The sequence below is a fragment of the Centropristis striata genome, chromosome 18 (genome assembly GCF_030273125.1).
Source record: "Centropristis striata isolate RG_2023a ecotype Rhode Island chromosome 18, C.striata_1.0, whole genome shotgun sequence".
Taxonomy (NCBI): Eukaryota; Metazoa; Chordata; class Actinopteri; order Perciformes; family Serranidae; genus Centropristis; species Centropristis striata.
The window spans coordinates 21,446,066-21,467,645 of NC_081534.1; the positions used below are offsets into that span (position 1 = coordinate 21,446,066).

The following is a 21,580-nucleotide window of genomic DNA, read 5'->3' on the forward strand; positions in this document are numbered from 1 at the left end:
TTCACCCAGGGCGAGGCTTAACCATTGCACTCCGGTTCTTTAAGATCAAAATTGATCTGTTTGAACTGAAATTGAATTGTGTACCTTTTTAATAAAGTTTGCTTAAAAATGTTACTTTTGTGAATCATTAAATGTCATTGTATGTTACGTAGGTTATACTTATTCTGTATTTTCTGGTCGACCAATTCATCTTAAAGTAAAATGTAGGTCATAACACTAACATAAATGTAATTCCAAAGAAATTATTTTTACATTTTATTTTTATTAAGTGTTTATTAAATGATTTAGAATGCACTGAATATAAAGATTAGTATTACTCAATTATATATCGTATATATAAAAAGGGTAAGTTAAAGACATGTGTTTTTAGTTCTGAAAAATTCAACAGACTCTGCGTCGTGCCTCTAATATCTTTGGATAGCCTGTTCCACAGTTTGGGAACGTTATATATGAGATATTGTGAGATCTTTCTGCGTTTCAAACGACGCACGTGCGTCAGTAAATGTCATGGAAACAGAATGATCGTTACGTCATGTAGGCCTATATAAAGGCCAACAGACCTGTCGCTTCTCATTTTGCACCTGGACGAAGAAATGACCTTTTGCACCTTGACCAAACTGAGGAAAGCAAACTTTTGCAAACTTCTAAAAAACGGATCTTGTTTAAAAAAAAAAATACTGCTTCATGCAACTTTTGTGTAAAACCCGAAGAGTCTGAATAGTCTTCAGTGGACTACCGGTCGCTGAGGACCACCTGCTGGTAGGACCTGCAACCCAGGTGGACGCTAACCCTGCAGGTAAGACAATTTTTAATATAAAAAATTAATTCAGTTTCGTTTTAAATTTTTTCCATTGTTTTAGTTACGATAAAATTAGCGATTACTTTAACTTCAAAGCCCTTTAATCTAAAAAAAAAAATAAAAATAAATAAAAAGTAAAAGTGTAAATTTGTGAAATTAAAGCTATCGAGGTCATTTACCCTGTTGGAAAAGCACAAATGTGGGGTAAAACTTTCACTCGACGATTTCTCCGTATAAAATGATTATTTCTTGGGGAGGGGGATTATTAATTTCCCGGGCGGGTGTGGAATGTGTGAATAAGTAGTGTATTGGTTTGAAAACATTGTTATTTTGGCTTGGGGGCATCAAAACCTCCAAATTTGATGTTGAAATTACTCAAACAAAATGGCGACCGGTCAATTTTTTAAATAATAACAGAAATATGCATTTGTTGGGCACCATGGAGATAATGGAACTATTGAAGACGCACGTCAGGATGTCATCACGTACCGGTGGAACTAACCCGACACTGAACTGTACTTAGTGTTGCATCTGGAGCTGATGAAGAAACATCTCTTCCTTTTTGTTGCAAATGAATCAGATTAATAAGATTTGGGTTGATTTGCAGATATTTGTTCTGATGAAATATTCTATCTTTTAAAAATCCCCGGTAAAAAAAATAAATATATACACTGCTCAAAAAAAAATAAAGGGAAAAATAACACATCCTAGATCTGAATGAATTAAATATTCATATTGAATACTTTGTTCTTTACATAGTTGAATGTGCTGACAACAAAATCACACAAAATAATCAATGGAAATCAAATTTAATAACCCATGGAGGTCTGGATTTGCAGTCACACTCAAAATTACTCCAGACTCTGTCATGTCTGTCACATGTGCTCAACGGAACTTGCTTTCATCTGTGAAGAGCACAGGGCACCAGTGGCGAATTTGCCAATCTTGGTGTTTTCTGGCAAAATCCAAACGTCCTGCACGGTGTTGGGCTGTAAGCACAACCCCCACCTGTGGATGTCGGGCCCTCATACCACCCTCATGGAGTCTGTTTCTGAATTTGAGCAGACAAATGCACATTTGTGGCCTGCTGGAGGTCATTTTGCTGGGCACTGGTAGTGCTCCTCCTGTTCCTCCTTGCACAAAGGCGGAGGTAGCGGTCCTGCTGCTGGGTTGTTGCCCTCCTACGGCCTCCTCCACCTCTCCTGATGTACTGGCCTGTCTCCTGGTAGCGCCTCCATACTCTGGACACTACACTGACAGACACAGCAAACCTTCTTGCCACAGCTTGCATTGATGTGCCATCCTGGATGAGCTGCACCACCTGAGCCACTTTTTACATTTTTACATTACATTACATGTCATTTGGCAGACGCTTTTGTCCAAAGCGACTTACAATAAGTGCATTCAACCTGATGGTACTAGACATAGACCATAGGAATCAAGTAAGTGGGTTGTAGACTCCGTCTCATGCTACCACTAGAGTGAAAGCACCGCCAGCATTCAAAAGTGACCAAAACATCAGCCAGAAAGCTCTCATAGGAACTGAGAAGTGGTCTGTGGTCACCACCTGCAGAACCACTCCTTTATTGGGGGTGTCTTGCTAATTGTCAATCAGTGTTGCTTCTTAAGTGGACAGTTTGATTGCACAGAGGTGTGATTGACTTGGAGTGACATTGTGTTGTTTAAGTGGTCCCTTTATTTTTTTGAGCAGTGTATATAGTGAAATTATATTAGGAGACTCCATACTGGCTCAAATTTTCAGTAGAAAGTTGAAACCTGCAGTAAGCTTTGCTCTCCACTAGAGACCACCAGAGCTTTTTTTAGTAGGTTTGTATGTTTTTTTATGCTGCATGATCGTGTGTAACTGCAAATTATTTCTAATAATTTATATTGTCACTGGATCAGAACGAACAACTCACGCGTGATAAATTATGAATCCCTCGTTTCTTAAAACGTGGTTCATACCATGTCTTGAATGTTTAGGAATTGTTTAACAGTTATTCAAGATAATGATTATGCTTGAATTTGAATATACTCCTTGAAAAAATGACTTTGAACATAATCTGTGTTTCATCCGCACAATCACTCACATGAATTAGGGATGCGCGATATTGAATTTGTTTTTGCGGATATCCAATATGCCCAATATTAGCTGGACCACCGACATGTTAAGGTTAACAAATGTCTTTGTTCTGCTTATATCCGTCAGTCTTTTTCTCAAACATGAGAATGACAGTTCCTATGGTAAAACAAGCATTTAGTGATGTTTTGGGATTACATACTAAACAAAATGACCTTTTAAATGCAAAAAGGTCCCTAAAAGTGCCACATATACTAAAAGATAACCGCAGTCCTATGCATGTTTGTGTCAATATAGCATTTTATTTTGGTCCACTGATTTAATCAACCTCTTATTTTAAAAAACTAAACTAAACAACTGAGGCAGATGTAAAAATACCAAATCAAAAAAATTGACTTTAAACAAAGTTCTGCAAACGTATTCATCTAATTTCATAGTGGACATAATAAGACAGCACAAATTAAGCAAACAAAGTAAAAGCACTTTTTACTTATATATTCCCACATTGTAACAAAAAATGAGCAATTACTCCTTTTTAGTCAGCAGCTAAAACAGTGCACACCATGATCCTTAAAGTCCAAGAGGCAAAACTTCTTCGAGAAAGTTGAGTGTTATTTCTGTGTGACGGGGAATGAATTCTGGTCCATTAACTCGCCAACCCTCTCCTGGAGGGTCTGAACCACCTCTGCCAGTATGAAGAGGTGTGTGTCGTCAAGGTCCTTGAGGATGAACTTCTTTCCCAGGGCCATTTTTTCATCCAGGTAGAGGAGGAACTGCTTCATGGCAGGGTCGCTGGACCAGCGAGCAGAGGGTGGCATGTGGGGAAATAACGTGCACAAGTGTGAAGAAAAACGTCCTTAGGTAGTACATTTGTGTGTGTGTGTGTGTTCTTGTACTTCCTACATAGTGAGAAGCGGGCCACGTTTTTAACCAACGGAGTGAGGACATTTTAGTGAAGTGAGGACATTTCGACTGGTCCTTACTTCTTTAAAGGCTTTATTGGGATTTCAGACTTTGTTTTACGGTTCAGGTTACAATCGGGTTTATGTTAGGGTAACCATGGTTACCTTAGAGTAAGGGGCTCGGGAACAAGGTTATTATAGTTAACGAAAACTAACGAAATAACGGAAACTAGAATTGAAAAAACATTTTCCTTATCTGAAATAAAAATAAAAACGAGTTTTTTTTAAAAAAACGATATTTTGTGGTTACAAAACTAACTAAAATGTTAGTGAAAATGTCCATTTTCGTCTTTGTCAACTTTTTTCATACATAATGAAGATGGATAAAAAAAGGAAACAAAGGCAAAATTATTATGACCTCTTGTAATCTAACACCCAACAAATGCCCCATTAAAAAAAAAAAAATTAAACTAAAACTAAGCATAACAAAAAACCTAAACTAAAACTAGCAAACTCACTCTTAAAAACTAACTGAAACTAACTTCCAATGAGGGCCCTCACAAAGATAGAAGTACGTGTGTGTGTGTGTGTGTGTAACAGCATCAGAAATGGATCATTATTATCAGAATTACTTGATCTAGATGCACACACTTCTAGGCAGATTTACAATTGTCTCACCATTCAACGAGGACACCTTTGTGAACGTTAACCATCTTAAAGGTGAAGAGAAATCAGTAGACGATTCTAAAGAGAAAAAAGTGTAAACCTGCAACAAAATAAACAAATGTGTTACTTTCCTGAACATGATAAGCTAACGGAGTAAAAGGGAAGTAAATTCCAGTAAAGAAACATATATTATAAAGGTAACATATTTGTGTCTCGGTCTATATTGTCTCTGACATTAATCTATTTAAGTTAAAGTTACCCCAGTCAAAAACAAAAACAGTTAAGTAAAGTTAGAGTTTAGATAACACAGCTGCTAGCTTGTTAGCGCTAATGTCAGTTTAAAAAGTCCATAATCCCGGGATTGTTCTTCTAAACACAGCGACTTTTATATATTGAACCGAACACGCTACAAATAAAGATTTGGATCCCCAGCTTTATTCAAGCGAAGGAGCTAAAAACGACAGGAGACAGACTTTCAGCTAACCTGCTAGCTGCTGTTGTTGTTTCCTCTGATGTTTCACAGCATTGTGGAATTGACGTGATGACGTACGGTCTGTGCCGAGGGACAAACTTCTGCGATCCAAAAAATGCGCATATGATATAACTACAGTATAATAAAAATCATATGTCATTTCCCATAATGACCTGGAGAACGCTGCATACTTGTTTTTAGTGCATATTGGTACCATTCATAAAAATAGTAGTAGCATTGTATTTTATCAATGATGTAACAGCTAATATGGTAGGTGAAATGTATACAATCAATTGTTTGTAAAACATAAGGGACGTTCCTCGATCATCTATTTTGAGGCTGTTACATATAAAATAACTAACTGTGAAATTAATTTATGACAAATAAAGGTGCATCAACATATTGATGCAAAAATTATATATAAAAAAATTAGTATAACCATAAAGAAGTCATGCACAATAGTCTAAGAGGTCAAAGAGAAAAAATGTACATTTCTTAAGTGTATATTGTTTTGCTGGGGGAAAAAAAGATATGGTTTGCAAAATGGCTTTCGAATGACAATGATAGAGAGCACAGACAAGTACACCAAACTTCTTACATTTATTCACTATCAGCATTGTTTGTGGCAGTTTGGACTACAAAGACAAGATCAAGATTTAAAACAAAATTCTTGATTAGTCTTATACAAACAAAGCAACCTGAACTAATGTTAATAGAGGATCATTTTTCGGTTAGGTTCAGGAAGGAATATGTTTGGCAAACAACAAGACTTTCATACTGTAGTAGGAATAAAAATAAATTAAAAAAGTAAAATTTTAACCCACTCTGGTCAAAAATACTCAAGAGCATGAGTGCATCAGTGCATATTTAAGCAAATGTTAATGATGTACCATATTATGTTAAATGTACAACATGGTAAGTCAAAGACAAAATGGAACAAACTGTCCAAAAAATAAAATCTACATTATCATGATCTGAACAAAGTTATGTTCTTTAAAAAAATCAATGGTCTTTAAAATTCTGACTCACTAGTGAGAGAGACCAATCTAGGTGGATGACGAGGAGAACAAAATAGCATCCAAGTTTTTTTTTATTACAACTGACAACTCTCCAGAGAAGTCAATGTGTAAAACATATTTAATTTTCCTGATTACACTACGATCACATTAGTGGTTGTTGATGTAAATGTGCAACAAAGAGAGGCAGTTAGGTTTACATTTGGTTTAGGGGAGGAGGGGTGAGTTTCGGTGCTCTCCCCTATTTCAAGTAAAACTGAGGTTTTTATCAGTGTATTTTATATTTCAGTCAGTGGCTTATGTAGCTCTGCAGTGCTTCCACAATGAATTGGAGGCTGCGCTTGTACAGAAATGAGTCCTTCTTCTCCGGTTTGCAAATGTTCAGATGATCTACATCCACCTCAATGAGGTCCCCGATGCCGAGATCTGAAAGCAAACCAAAGCATGCACAGGGTAAGGGATAAAACAACAATATTACATATAGACATAAACACACGTCTCACTTCCCATGTGCATTCATGTTACATACTTGCTGACTGTGCTGGCACCACCAGTATCTTGATCATGGGACCAATGGTTGTTGGCAGCGTCTCTGCAAAGCTCAGCACCTTGAACTCTTTTTCTTTAGCCATGTTCAGAAAGTTCTCATTCAGGTTGCGAAGTGCCGGTGAGTCTTAAAAATGTGCAAAAAAATGACTCAATACCAATTGGACAGTTTTTATGAAACATAATCACTCTTGGACCTTAGAATTAATTTTATTTACTTACCTTTACACAGTTCTCTGACTTCAATAGAGGGAAAGAGGAGATATCTGACGTTAACAGAGTACTCTGCCATAAAGGTGCCATGGTGAGGAACACTGTAGAACATGATGCCCTTCGTGTTCTTCAACAGTTCTTGCATGTCTGGGTCCTCTGAGGCATCCAGTAGCATTTTCTTTACAAGCAATCCTGATGAAAAAAATCAAACACAAGAGGATACAATCAGACAGTGAGTGCCATTTTTAAAACAGACAAAAACAGTCCCATATAGAGGTGTGGAAGTCATTCATGTTTAATGTTGCATTCAAGGGATAAGAGTAAAAATTTGACATGCTTGTGGTAGGAAAGTTTTGACAGAATACCTCCCATACTGTGGGCTACCCAGACCACAGGCCTCTCTCCAACTCCAGCCAGCTTTAACTTGTTTAGCAGCTCTCGACTTCTGTAGGCCAAAGACTTCCTGAATTGACCAACACAAAGAATGAATGAACAGTTCACTTATTTAAGATTATTTTTTGGCATTTTGTTGCTTTATTGATAGTGAGAGATAGAAAGGGGGTGATAGAGGGGAAGATATATATAATATACATAATATATACTGACCAAGCAGCGCACCGTTGGCGACAGAGCTTTCTCCACTGCTGCCCCAACCCTCTGGAACTCCCTCTCTACTCACATTCGCAATTCAGACTCACCCCACGCCTTCAAAAATCAACTAAAAACCCACTTATTCAAAATAGCTTACAAGACCTGAACTCATTATGTCTCATATCCGTTTGGTTTTTGTTTTTTCTGCATTTTGTGTTTGTGTGTGCTTCAATTCTGATATGTTAAGCAACTTTGAGTACCTTTTAAAAGCGTTATAGAAATTGAATGTATTATTATTATTATTATTATTACTGCAACATTTAATTTCATGGAGAATTTTAGTTGAATTACCCTTAAATTATCATGATCTCAGATGAGTTGTGCAAAAATAGTAGGGTTATTACTATTGCCAAGTAACCCTAGTCACTTGCACAACCCTATAATATTTTATACTTAAACACCAGTGGACAGATTCCTTACCTCTGGTTCTCAACGGGACACTTGGCCACCCAGTCACTGAGGTGACTGTCATACTCCACTGATAGTACCCTCAGATTTGGACAGTCAGCAGCCAACCACGACTGTCAATAAAAGAGGATAGAAGAACATGGAAGAACAGCAATGAGGGATGACTAATATTTTTAAGATTAATAGAAAAAATCTACATGAGACACTCCTACAGCCAGATAGACAAACCATAGTTGCCACAAATATTGAATTTACTTGTAGGAGGAAAAACATGGTAAGATACTTCAAAGAGATCCATAATACTCCACGATAATAAGAGCAATTTGGTGGATTTTTCACCTTTGGCCAGCACTCTGTGTAGTCATCCATGCTTTCTGCCTTCTCTTCCTCTGAAATGGTGCGATCTTTCTGCCTCCACGTCTTAAAAGCTGCCCCGAGGATCCCATGGATGAAAAGTACGTCTGCTTTTATTGGCTGGCTGAAAATCAAAACATTATCAGAAATAAGTATTTGTTTTCAGATACAATAAAATGAAGCTAGTACGTTATTTAAAAAATGATATAACAATAGAGTTAATAGTTTTCCTACTTGCCACGTGTTTGTGGGTGGAGGATATAGACACCATCTTGGTATTTCTCTTTCACTGTCTCCCTATCCAGGTTGGCCAGAGCGCGGGCTGCATGAGACGCCTGCATGACATGAGGAGACTGCATCATCTCAGCCAGGACGGATACCCAGCCTGAATATGGTAAGGAATAAATAAAAGAAAATGATAGGAACAATTATAATGTGCTGTTTAGTCTTCAGTTAATAAAACTAAAAACAAACATTGTGAATGAATATGAAGCATAACTGGGTTTACCAGTCATCTGTAGATGAGTAAATCACATTTTATCCACAGATCATCCCCATTTCACCCAGTCAAGATTACACATGATCTCTCTGTTGCAGACTTACCAGACTGGGATATGGCCTGGTGAACGCTCTCATTGAGTGCCAAATTTCCTATGATTCGAACAATGTTCCTCTGTATCTTCAGGGAGTCTCTACGAAGCTGATAAACTCTCTGGAGGAGTTGCAGGCCCCCGTTGGAAACTATATGGTCACAGTGGCTCTGGACCTGCAGACAGGATGTGTTTCAGTAAGTTCTGAACATTTATTCACCTCACCTAGCAATCAAAATTAAACACAGTCTGCTCAGAAGTTTTAATTCAAGTGCACAGTGTACACAAATAAAGCATTGTTCTATAAATACTTGCATGCTGAAAAAGGGTACTCCGCCTCCAACTAAAACAAATGGTGCTTTGTATTTTGAATGAGCTTTTTACTTTTAAATGTTAAGGGAACATTAACAAGATGAGCTGTTGCTGATGAACTTCTGTGTTGTGTTCAAAAGGGGACATATTATTTCAGGTTCATACTTGTATTTTGGGTTTCTGAAAGAACATGCTTATATGCTTGGGTGTTCAAAATTCAAATTGTTTTTCTCATACTGTCCTTCTGAACAAAGCTGTATATTTCCCCTCTGTTGGAAATGCATCCATCCCTTGACAACAAAACCTTACGCCAGTCCTGACGGCGCATTAAAGGAACCATTTCTGGGCATCGATTTTCAAATATTCATATAGTCATTAAATCATAAAAAATCGAATAGTTCATCATATCTGGAAGGAAAAAAAAGTTGTATTATGGTGCCTTCCACACAGGGGCAGCGTAGCATTTGATGATACAGTGTGGCGGGCTAGATGCCAAGCTGTAGAAGAAGAAACAAACAGGGGAGAGGGTTTTCCACGGCGGGACAAGTTAGCCCCCAGAGGGATTTAGAGACTTCGGAGGTGACGTGTGGTTTTCACCGTCGTTAACTGTGCACAATGTCAGCAGCTGAAAGCAGCATGCCAAATTATGCACAGAGTCTCCACTGATCATAAACATAGTGATTGTGAATTAACGGCATTGCTAACTGTGCACAGAGTGTCCGGTGCTTGTTGTAAACAAACAGAGATGGCTTAGTGAACACCTCCTGCAGCAGCAGCACATACACACTGTACTGCTACAGAGCTAACTGTAGCTAACTGCCGCTAACGGCAGCTCTTCTTAAGAAGAGTAAGAAGGAGTCGTTGAATTGTTTGTCTCCAGTCACTTTCTTGAAAAATAGTTGCTAAGGGGGCAACAAAGTTGGGAGCACTGCTTCGCGGGTGGGGGGTTATTATCAAGGTAGATCAGATCACTAGATAAGATCGGTTTGACATAAAAGAATCGGCCAATCGCAGATCCCGCAGAATTAAGGAAATCAGTGCCAATAGTTTGGCCGGCCGATCGATCGGTGCACCGCTAGTTTGGATACTTTACCAGAATTTAGAAAGCACCTATACCTGCTTTATAATTTTTTTTTTTTAAATCTCATTTTTTACAACTTCTTCCAAGACTAGATTATTTTCAGATGCATAATGGCCATCGTTACCTTTGAGTGTTGTACCAGTGCCTGTAGGCAGAAGGATTCCACCTTCTCAGAGGGAACAGAGGTAAGGCTCTGGGCATAAGGCAGCCCATTACCTCCAAAACACCACAGACCACCCTGCAACACAGGAGAGTATATGTGTAAGTGGCTTGAAAGATTTGAATGTTCAACTTCTTTAAGCAAAAGACTGTATGCAGAAGTTCACACAGACATTCCATCTCAATTACCCGTTGTGCTGCCAATGACTGGGTGCTCTCTCTGAGGGCCAGTGAGGTGAAGTACTGAACGCATTTGTCCACCTCAGACTGAGGCAGAGACGCCAGCAGCTGCCTCAGTCCATCCTCTGCAGACAAACCCTGGGAAGAAGTCAACACGTCTTAGTTAACAGAACTATATTCCATATCTTACCTATCTCTCTATGTTCCACACAATATCTTTGCAAAAAAAAGAAAGAAAGAAAGCTATTAAAAGAAAAATCTGAGTCACTAACTCTGAGGAAGTAATAATGATATTGAGATATTCTACATCAGGAATCAGCAACATTTACTAACAAAAGAGCTATTGTTGGCCAAAAAGAGACAATAAATGTTGGAATTGAGTTGCAAACCTTATTTGGAGCCCTACAATGGAGATAAAACAGCCTACTAAGTCTTAATTAGCCTACCAGCATGACCAATAGGTCATGATGAACGTTTATAAATATGATTGTCAGAATGTAGCAAGAACCCAAGTGCAAATTTGGAATTGAAAGCTAGCCTGGTTATGGAAAACTCAAAACCAGCTTCGAAGTTGACAAAATTTAGAGCTTAAGGCGCCGGGGTGTAGACTTTCATAAGCTATGATGCACATTTAAGTTGACTAAAATGTGAAAACATTTTTTTAATGCTATATTTAAGCTATGCCTTTTTACAACTGAATAATAAAAATAGCTGTGGGTCTACACCAATAATTATATCATTAAAAAAATTAATCCAAAGAAATAACCATTTTATTTCGTATATTTTTTTTCTCACAGCCAAAGAGAGCCAATGCGGATGGCCTGAAGAGCCAGATGTGGCTCCGGAGCCTCACGTTGCCTACTCCTGCTCTATATAATAGGCAGATCTATGGAGATACTTACATCCTGCAGGTCAGGAAGTGCAGGTGAGCGCAGGAAGAATCGAAGGTCTACCTGAGGAGTTCGGGCCAGGCCCACTGCTGTTTGCTGGTTTATCACCTGGGCTGCTGTCTGGTACTGGTAGTCTGCATTATTGACAACAGGAGTGAACTAATACCACTTTACTTGTTGTATATACTGTTAACCTTAAGTGATATGCAACAACTTGTTTATTTTACCGTGCCAGTGGTGATTTTCTGCAAGCTCCTGAACAGCCTGTAGTCTGATGGCTTTATTGGGTGACTGTGTCCTCTTCAGTAGGACCCATAACGCCACCTCATGTGGGTCTGCATCTACATGGCTGAAGTGCTCTAAGACACATAAGTAGAGAGCACACTCACTAGCTGAACATTTTCAGAACAAAGAGCACTACAAATATTCCCAAAGACACCCAATTGTGTTCCAACTGTATCTACTGTGACTAACAACCAGCATCTACAGTACCACTTTCAGATTTCTACTACAGCTAGGAAGTTACAAACCTTGTGGTTTCAAACCTTTTGTCATCAACTTGGCAGCTATTCATTTTCAAAAAGCCAAAATGTAATGAATTAGATGGAATATGATGTCATAAAAACATGTCATATTTCTATAATTTGGGAAGAAATCTGTGCAATTACACAAAAAAGTGATAAATTGTTAAATACAGAGCTAATAAGGTGAAAAAAAACAATAATTTATATACTGTATATTACAGCCAATGTCAAAAAATGCACACTGACATTAATGCACCAGCGAGAAGACATTGAAAACAGGATGTGGATGTACAAGGCAGGTGCTTCCTTTGGTCTTAATGTGCCCACCCCACATAAAAATTAGTGGACAACTGTAGTTTTCTGGTTTGTGCTTTTTGAGGCAGCGACTTCTGCTTTCCAATCTTAGAAACATGCAGCAGTACAACATTTTGCTATAAAATGATTTTAGTTGAAGCTCTTGTTTTCTTACCGTCTAGTGATTGCAGCAAAACCCGTGATGACATTTCCAGAAACCGCCTTGCTGCTTTATGAAGTTCCCTTCTTGCTTTGTGTGTGAGCCCTAGACACAGTGTAAAATAAATAACTGCAGTGACCTAAAAAAAAACAACATAATTTCATTTCTATAAAAACACTATTTAAGTTTCCCAGTTGGTATCCCAGTATAGGTTGTTAGGTGAACGTTTCCATTAAATAAGAGAACCTTGACCAGTGGAAGTGAGATCAGTCAACAGATTGACCCAAATATTCAGGCAGGAAATATAGTAGAGAGGGGAAGGAACGATAGACAGGAAGTAATGATAACAGACATCACTGGGCACCTGGAAAACCTGGCAAACTCAGTATGATATGCGCTCATACAAGGGGGAAAAAGCCACTCATCATATTCCAGATGTTATCCAGCTGGTTTGGGAAGTCTAAAAACAACACCTCTAAACTAAAATGGAATCTCAAAATGCTCTTAAACTTTTCAATTTTGGAAAGGATTTAAAATAGCACACAGTAATTTACAACTTTAGACATAAAGACTTAGAGGATGACGTTCAGTACCTGCAGTAAGATTGTCCTTTTCATCTGAAGGAGTGGCTCTCAGATAGATGTAAGACTTGTACTTCTCCTGAAGAATTGCACTAGTGTCAATGGTCACAGCCTTGTCCAAGGCCGCCACTTCATAAGTGATAAAAAGACAGCCCCTGTAGAAGGGTAATGGATAAGCTTTAACACAGTGACAGATCTTTTCACACAAGTCAGGGATCAAAGTTTGTACGTAAATACTGTAACTTACCCCGACACAATGGCACCAGTTACTTTCGCAACCTTCTCTATAAGTCAGCAGAAAGGGAATCTATATTAGATAGGTGTTGGAAGCTGAATCCTCACAGAAGCATAAAGGTTGAATGCATGTATTTAGAATCCTTAGATCTGATTGCTGGCAGTAAGCAGTGTACACATAGGCCAGTTATGTCTAATAACTTACTTATATTTTTCCACTGAAGCACTTTCCTCACTCCAGGCGGCCCAGCTGTGCTCAGTCTTCGACAGCGGATCAAACGTAAAGCCGCACCAGACATTCTGCGCCTGTACGTCAACCAGTATATTGGGGATACGTCAATCAGACCACTAGAATTATCTGAGTCAGACATGAGGCCAATGACACTTTTTCTAAAGCTAATTAAATGAAAAGCACATATTATTAGCAGTCTTAGAATGTAACTAAATACATTTATTTAAATATTGTACTTAAAAGCAAATTTGAAATACTTTACTTGAGGGAAAGAGTGTACTTTTTGCTTTATTACAGTTAACTGAAAGCTTACTAGATACTTTACACATTTATATATTTATACATAAAACATACTTAGTTTATAAGATATGTTTTATATGTTAAACTTAACAACAGATTATATAAGCACAGCTGAAAAGATTAGTCAAGTCATGGTTGTAGCTTCATCATTTACTGCCCTTACTTTTAATTATTTTAATATATTTTTCAATAACTTTGAGGTTTGGATTGTTGGCTGGGCAAAACTTCTGGGCTCTGGGTAATTGTGTTGGCATTTCTCACTATTTCTTAGAATTTTCATAAGATAATCTTAAGATATCAGATAAGATATCACTCAATTACTGGATAAAATAATTTGATTATTTAATAATGATAATATTAATTAGATTTACCCATAATGAAAATATGAGCTTCACCACTTCCTCAACTAACTGCAGCAGTAAAATCCTGCTTTTAAAATAATGTATAAGTAATATCAAACTAATGTTATAATGCATAATGGAGTAAAAGTCTTTTTAATTTTAAATACATTTTCCTGATTATATTTACATACGTTTACTGAAGAGACATGTTCTTGCAGGGCTTTCATCCCTTTTATCGTCACACTGTTAAAATAATCGTCATTTTTTGTCAAAATTGTTTTTTTTTGCCTAAATCATCTCCTCATGATGCCAACCACCTATTGTAAAATCGCCTACATCCTCAGTTGATCAGATCATGTGATTTTCCCCTTTAAGGTAATTAATTCTTTGACAATTTGCCACATTCATAGGCATCAGATAAGAACCCAGCAAAGAAGAGCTAGAGGGAGATTGTTTAGTTATCAGTTTACTTGATCAGTGTTTTATTGTTGACACTAATATTGGTAACACTTTACTCTAAGGTGTCTACATAAGAGTGACATGAGTGTGTCATAAACATGACATGGGATGTGTCATGAACATTATTGACACATTAAGTAACATTAATGCTCATGATACTTGTCATGTCATGTTTCTGACAGGCTTGTGTGACTCTTATGTAGACACCTTTAAAATAAAGTGTTACCATATCTTGCTTAAGCCACAAAGGCATGTTCAAAAATTGCCTAAGTCATTTATTTCTCTTAAGTTACATAATTTACACACAGTGTTAATACTATGCCAATAGCCATCCTTTGTTACATCCTTTTTGAGTGAAATGATCAATAAATGTCATATGTTACACTTTTGGTGAAGTTTTTTGTGTTTCCTGAAAAACTTGAAAAAATGAGTTAGGCGATTATCTTAACAGTGTGACGGCATGTAAGAGAGTATTTGTGTGGTATAAGTACTTCCCCCACCTCTGATAATTGACGGTCTTAAGCAAAACAACCCTGGTATGTTAGCAATCCAGCTGCAAGGCTTTAATGACCAACCGAGCGACAATATTAACGTTTAAGGTTAACTGTCATTAAATGATTCACATGCTAACGTTAGCTTACATAGCGGCACTTAACTAGGACTAACTAGCGTTAAGCCAGTTGCTAATGCCACCTCCACTGTCGCTTGTTCAGATTTATGTAACACTGACAACTAAAGCGCTAACATTAAAATAATCTCTCAACTGTAACGACCGGTCAAGATAAATTAACCGTTAGCTAGCACAAACTTACTCAAGATTTAGCTTCTGGCTAGTGTTTCACTTTCAGCTTCCCGCTAGCTTACAAACTGTTGTCTCCATAGCTCACTGATTAGGTTAAGGCTTTTGTTCGGGTTTATTTTAATTGTTGAAAAGTGACATTACCTTATTTTATCGACTGACAACCTTTAAAAAGGACTGCCGTGATGTTCTCCACGACTGCAACACCCGGTGTTCAAAAACTACAACTTGTCTCATAAATAATACGTCATAAACACGACTAAAACTTGTCTCACAAATAATACGGCATGTACCGCAACTAACGTTAAAAAAGGTATAAACAACTGCTTGTGATTATATGTTTGTGCTGTCTTGTACCCAACTTTATAGCCAGAACAGCAGTCAGATTGGACGTCTTCACTCTAAGGGGGTGGACAAATTAATAAATTACAAAAACAGCTTTGACCCAATACAACAATCAAAATCCACATGACCTGAATGCTGCTATTGAGGCTCACACAAATCCTTGTAAGTACATAGTGATGTAGTTCTGTTTATCTCACTCCATTCTCTCCTATGCCATATCTCCCTCCTTTTGCTTGTTACATTTATGCAATAATGTTGGATAAACTTGTCACGTCTACACAACATCCTAATTTTTCTATGTATATTGTGCTTTATTTCATTTATGTCATCCCATTTTTTCCTATGTTGTATTTTCATCATATTGTTGTGACATTATCTTATTACATTGCATTATTTTATTTTCATCTTTTATATGACTAGTGCTCTTATTGTGACTAGTGTTTTTACTGCTAAGCTGACCTGTCTCTCGTGAAATACATTTAGTTGTAGCCTATCATTGACTCAGAGTTAACTACATTTTTTACAAAAACTTGGACTTTACTTGAATAATGTCCAGAGAAACACATGTTGGGCCAGTGGTACAGTACTGACTGATTGACACAAGGCCGTCATTTGTAGTGGTGTTGTATTCGATTGCATTATATTCTTTTTAATATAGTATAGGTAGTATATTTTTTAGGACTACTGCACTATTGCAATATTCAACAGATGTTAATGATTTATATCGTATTATGTCCATATCTGTTGCCTTATCTGCAAGATAAAGGCTAGCAAACTCCCTATAGAGGTTTTGTATGGAAAACTACTGGAATTTCAGTAAATTACACTCAAATATAAATTAGAAAGACATCTGACAGCTATTACCCAACTTTCTGTGAATCTCCCTCTCAAGCTCACACTTACTGTACTTGTAAACACAGGCACACTAAATGTCTTTGAATGCCACACACCACCACATACCACAGTCTCGAAAAAACATATGTGAGACAGCAATTAAAACATCAAATGAGTTTAAAGTGGTCTCCACCAGGCTTTGCATAGAAACATGGATGACAGAATTTATTAAATACAACTTAAAACATAAACATTCTCCTTTCTTTGGTGTACACATACACAATCATTCTCTCTTTTGCATAGTTATTATGATCAGCAGGGACAAAGAACACATGAATGCCCAGTCTAGAGTATGATTTGTAGCTTTGTCTAGAGTAAACAAAGATTCTGTGCAAACATACAATGTCAATCATCATTTAATACAGACTGCTAATTATTAAGAGGAATAATTTCTGTTCATAAGCAGCCATTATTCCTCTTTTCTAAGAGTGTAAACTGGCTTTTTACAAAATATTTTACATCAGTATTGAATGATGAAGGCAAGTATGCTCATGTCAACGCCAGATATATATTAACAAACCAAAAGACAAACAAAACTGTTGTTTCAAAGTGTAGAGCAGTACAAACAATTGCCTTTGACGTCCTTGTTGGCTCCATTCTGCTCCGCCTGCTCATAAAATCAATACAGATTTAGTCCAATATCATTTGTAAATCCATTTACAACTCTGGGCTCATTTAGTTACAGTCAGCCTGGAGCTCTGACTCCTCTCAGGTGCATGTTTCCTGATAGGCTCTAATAACGCTCTCGTAGGCTGGAGGTGGGGTCTGTGTGGCTTGGAAACCCCTCAGGCCATTGTTCCCCCAAAATGACGCAGGTCTGGGTGGGGTGGCCGCTGGCTGAACTACTGTTTGAGCTGATCCAGTTGACGTGGTCAGAGTTGGTGTGCGAGGCAGCGTGGTCTGGCTCCCCTCCTCAGCCTCCCTCGCGATCTGGCTGCACTGGAGGAGAGGGTGGAAGGTTGAGGCCCTGAAGCTGGATTTGTGCCCCAGCGGGTCGAGTTGATCTGGGGAGGAAGTCTGGCGGTGGAAGCTGAAAGCTGCACTGACCAAACTGTTGTTGCTGCGCCGGTCGTAGCTGCTGTTGCGGTTAAAGCCTGGGCGGTTGCGGGCAGATGCACGTGATTGTCGAGGAGGGCGGCGGGTGATCCTGGCAGAGCCTGCTCTGCGACGGGACATCCAGGTCAAAATAACGTAAACTAAGGCCCCCAAAACCAGGCCCACCGCTATGGACACGCAGAATGCTATGATCAGAGGGACTGTGAAGAGAGAAACGCAAATCAAAAAGGAAATGTTATCATCTGTGCTTCAATATGGATCCTTCTCAACACCAGTGGTGGCTCTAGACCAATTTTACTGTGGGAGCCAAGGAGGGGCCAGTGTTTAATCAGAGGGGCACATTAAAAAACGTCAAAGATGATATTTAAGCATTCAAAACCTTTATTTTAGCTTATTTAAAAATCTGTCTTAAGTATATTTGGAAGATACAAATACTTTGATTTAAACAATGAGACTTGCCATCAATAACAATTATTTTTGTACAACAATGAGATTTCTCATTTTTGTACACAATTACTTTTTTTTGTAAGTGCAGTACAGTGAGAATGGTCCTATATATATACATACACACACACACACACACACACAAGCTTTTATTGCACAATTAAACTGTTACACAATGTACACATTCTGGGTTCCTTTTGTGTACAATGAGATATTGTTTGAACAAAATAATAGGTAAGAGTTGCTCCGTTGTTCATTGTTATAAATTGATCATTTTATTATTAATTTGACACAGGGGCCACAGCAGGGGCCAAGGGCTTCTTCACAGGGGCAGTGGACCCTGTTGGCCCCTGTGTAGAACTGCCGCTGCTCCATATTTTTTGTTTCTACTTCACTCGTTTTTTAATCTCTTCTGTAAAACTAACCCATTTGCTCTCCAGGTTCACTGTCAGGGACAAGAGTTAAATAGTTATGCACAAGCAATACAATCTAGACTCGCTTTAACCTTAATAACAGCCTTTTTTATTATCCCCCGGGAATGGAAAGAATTTTAATTAGAATCTATGCCTTTACCAAATATTGCAAAAACCATCTGTTTGTCACAAATGGAGGATTGCCAGCAGTGTGTTGCAAGATGGTGCCCCTTGACAGAATAATAAAAGGTTTTCCTCTTTCATGTTTACCAGAGCAAGTTTTTTTTTGGAGACAACAACAAACTGATTGCAATTCATTCCCACAAAAAAGCCACTGAAAAAGACACTGCTTCTTTTTCTTAGAAGCAGTTGTGCCAACATAAGCGTGCTTTAGAAAAGAGAGAGAAAGCGGTGGCTAAGACAAATCCCATTGGACTGCTGCCAGGGTAAACAAATCAATTTCCTTTCACTACAGTAAAGCGTTAAAAAGACTAAACCCACTTTGCTACCAGCCCATATTTCCACAGAAGTTTTTTTGCTCTAATTTCGGGGGAAAGGAAAGGAGACACTGGTCAAAAGTCATCTGGAAATGACATTTGGGAAAACTGAGAGAGAAAAATAACACTAAGAAAACATATCAGGACCTTATAGATTTAGAGTGAGTTGCAAAAGTTTTCTCTGAGTGTTCTCTAAGTTTGATGAAGTAATCTTCTAAAGGAATCAGGCTCACATATTGTATCTATTCCAGAGGTGATTAAAGCTTGAATTCCTGGGAGAACAACGGTGCCAATCAGGGAGACCACATGAAAAAGACCAGCTAAAAGAGAAGGGAAGTTAGAAAAAACTCACCAGCATCAAAAGACTGAAGTATTTCCAGAAAGAGATTTGTGCTGTTCTCAGCCATGACTCCGAGGAGAAGAAGAGAGACTGATATACAGTTCAGTCTCTTTTACTCCCTTCTTCTCCCTTCACCTCTTCTTCTTTCAATTCCTGCCCGTTTGTCTTTTCTTCTGATGGGTTTTCCTGTCTTCCTGCCTCCTCTCTTTCCTGTTCTCTCACTTTCTCCCTCTCTTGTCCCTCGCTCACTTTCTCTGTCAGTATGTCTGTCTCCCTCAGAGGGAGACTCAATCCAGAGGCACACAGGACTGGCGGCTAACTCTGGCACTCGTCTTGTTTATGGAAGCGGAAAACTACACTGTCACATTTCCTGCTTTTCTGCTTGAAATTAGCAACAGGAGTGGCTTATCTATCCAGGACAGAGATCCTGGAGGTGGGGAGACGGGGTGTTCCTATAATCACTTCCTCTCCCATCATTTCCTTCAGGTTGATTAATGTAAAATGGTAACACCGCTGCGCCTTAAGACCCAGAACTTTCACCGTCAGAAAGTCCACCACACTCACCAATATTTGCGTTCCTTTCAGAAATTATAAATATTTTAATCTCTCGCATATTTTTTCCGTCCACCACAGAAACCACAGGCGACAGCCATGAACTGCACCAGCAGTTACAGGCCTGAAATGGGTGTTGAAGGCAAAACCACAGCTGGAATTGATGGTGGCAGTACTGTGCTTTTAATACGCTGTTGTAATGATGCAAAGAATGACTCTGGTGTACTTTTAAAAAGGCTGTGGATATCCCAATGTTCTGATTTCACCGTCTTTGTTCGTAAGCTCAGTCTTTCCACAATGTCTGCCAGGTCAGCGGTGCCTGCATTTGACGTCTGGTGTTCTCTCAGTTGGAGTGATCCAGTAAAAACATTGTAGTTTGATAAGATAGAAAAGCAGCACAGCTACTCTCAGTTAACCAACACTAACACATTAACACATCAGGGAATTGAAATGAAGCTCTTCATGTTACTCATTCATGATCCCACAGTCAGCATTGTTTTAATCCCCTCCAAGCCAAATGTGCAAGGTCATCAGTACAGTCAGAGGGAAGGATGCGAGTCGTCATATTGGTATGCATCTAATATAGACCAGAACCATTTGCCCCATCAGCTTTAGATTTTACTTTCCAGAGTTGATCATCCTTTAAAAGTTTTTCCAGAAAGATAAAAAAATATTCTGAGATTTTAAGACCAAATCTGCGAAGTAAACAATCTTCAGCCTTCTCTCTGGCAAACCGAATCAATCAAATCAAAATTACTTAATTCATCCCAGAGGGGAAATTCAGTTAGTCTGGTAGAATCTCTTGAAGAAGGCTGTAGGACCAATGGAGAGAGAATGGCCCGACCAAAGCCTGAACTTCCTTTAATTGTTGGCCCTGCCATAAAACCTTTCCAAAATAACCAGCAAACACCCATAACACTGTGTGAAGTAGTATGCGTGGCCATTGTGTTTTGTTACGGAGTAATTGGGGTGTAGAAGGCTCATAGGTGGAGGCGACATTCTTTGAGCTCTATAGTGTTAAGTTCATGGCCTTATCAAAATGTCACTGCGAAGAGTGGTGGGAATTTAGAGTGTCCAGGACTAAAATTAGGTTTCTGTAAAGACTTCAAGGATGTAGGCAGCAATACATGATAAAATGTGTTAGTGCTGTGTTTTGAAAATCATATAGAACAATAAGTTTCTAAATTTTGAAAAGCAATAATTTGTATGTATGTATCATTTTACACAGTGTCAGAACTACTGCATGTATTAACAATAGCTTTAATTACTGACAATATGTGAGAAGCTATAACATATTGCACAAATGGAAAATAATTGTAATTTTTTAACTTTTGTGGAGTAACTGTGCAGGCGTTACCTTTTCTTCACTGAAATAAGATTAAGATTTCCTTTATTAGTCCCACAACGGGGAAATTTCAAGTGTTACAGCAGCAAAGTAGATAGCAAAAAACAATAAATAGTAAACAGTAATATAAACTTTCCTTGTAATTTCTCTCTTCAAGATGTTTTTATCTACAGTAACTTAATATCACTCTGGTCAATAATTGATGCAGAGGGTCTGAGTTGAAAGAAATGCCAACAACCAGGGAGTGACTATCTCCACTAGATGGAGTAATACTCCAGGATAAGCTCACACCACATCCAGAAAACCAACAGAAAGCAGCTCCACTCAAACCTGACCATTAAACATGCAGACTAACCTGTTTTACATATTTCAAATCATATCCAAAAAATAAATATATAAAATATCCAAGTCGGCTAATCTACCTGTATTTTCCACAGAAGTAATGCAGGAG

The 21,580-nt window shown here is 38.2% G+C and overlaps 3 protein-coding genes and 2 long non-coding RNA genes across 8 annotated transcripts; 2 read left to right on the top strand and 3 right to left on the bottom strand.

The window, feature by feature from the left end:
* Positions 1–361: 361 nt before the first annotated feature.
* Positions 362–12,659, top strand: LOC131990989 (uncharacterized). 3 transcript variants are annotated; one of them, XR_009396095.1, is made up of 5 exons: positions 362–796; positions 8,413–8,501; positions 8,793–8,894; positions 11,227–11,354; positions 12,320–12,659. It is a non-coding gene; the product is annotated as an uncharacterized LOC131990989 (long non-coding RNA). The 3 variants fall into 3 exon arrangements; XR_009396096.1 differs by having other exon boundaries at positions 8,705–8,894; positions 11,227–12,659; XR_009396094.1 differs by having other exon boundaries at positions 11,227–12,659.
* Positions 2,110–3,573, top strand: LOC131990990 (uncharacterized). The gene is made up of 2 exons (XR_009396097.1): positions 2,110–2,795; positions 3,009–3,573. It is a non-coding gene; the product is annotated as an uncharacterized LOC131990990 (long non-coding RNA).
* Positions 3,162–5,002, bottom strand: gtf2h5 (general transcription factor IIH, polypeptide 5). 2 transcript variants are annotated; one of them, XM_059356257.1, is made up of 3 exons: positions 4,932–5,002; positions 4,460–4,547; positions 3,162–3,671 (listed from the first exon to the last, which is right to left on the bottom strand). In XM_059356257.1, the coding sequence occupies exons 2-3, from the start codon at positions 4,492–4,494 to the stop codon at positions 3,491–3,493; spliced, it is 216 nt and encodes a 71-aa protein (XP_059212240.1). In that variant the 5' UTR covers positions 4,495–4,547; positions 4,932–5,002; the 3' UTR covers positions 3,162–3,490. The 2 variants fall into 2 exon arrangements, with proteins under 2 accessions (XP_059212240.1, XP_059212241.1); XM_059356258.1 differs by having other exon boundaries at positions 4,921–4,942.
* On the bottom strand, positions 5,445–15,509 carry serac1 (serine active site containing 1). Its single transcript, XM_059356255.1, has 17 exons — positions 15,388–15,509; positions 13,318–13,418; positions 13,126–13,162; positions 12,891–13,033; positions 12,313–12,402; positions 11,547–11,678; positions 11,332–11,453; positions 10,439–10,567; positions 10,215–10,328; positions 8,711–8,873; positions 8,342–8,492; positions 8,093–8,231; positions 7,766–7,866; positions 7,060–7,157; positions 6,704–6,886; positions 6,465–6,608; positions 5,445–6,361 (listed from the first exon to the last, which is right to left on the bottom strand). Exons 2-17 carry the CDS (start codon positions 13,409–13,411, stop codon positions 6,225–6,227), a joined length of 1,977 nt encoding a protein of 658 aa, XP_059212238.1. The 5' UTR covers positions 13,412–13,418; positions 15,388–15,509; the 3' UTR covers positions 5,445–6,224.
* A 569-nt stretch (positions 15,510–16,078) lies between these two features.
* On the bottom strand, positions 16,079–19,644 carry myct1a (myc target 1a). The gene is made up of 2 exons (XM_059356256.1): positions 19,245–19,644; positions 16,079–17,738 (listed from the first exon to the last, which is right to left on the bottom strand). The coding sequence occupies exons 1-2, from the start codon at positions 19,297–19,299 to the stop codon at positions 17,191–17,193; spliced, it is 603 nt and encodes a 200-aa protein (XP_059212239.1). The 5' UTR covers positions 19,300–19,644; the 3' UTR covers positions 16,079–17,190.
* Between the last annotated feature and the right edge of the window lie 1,936 nt (positions 19,645–21,580).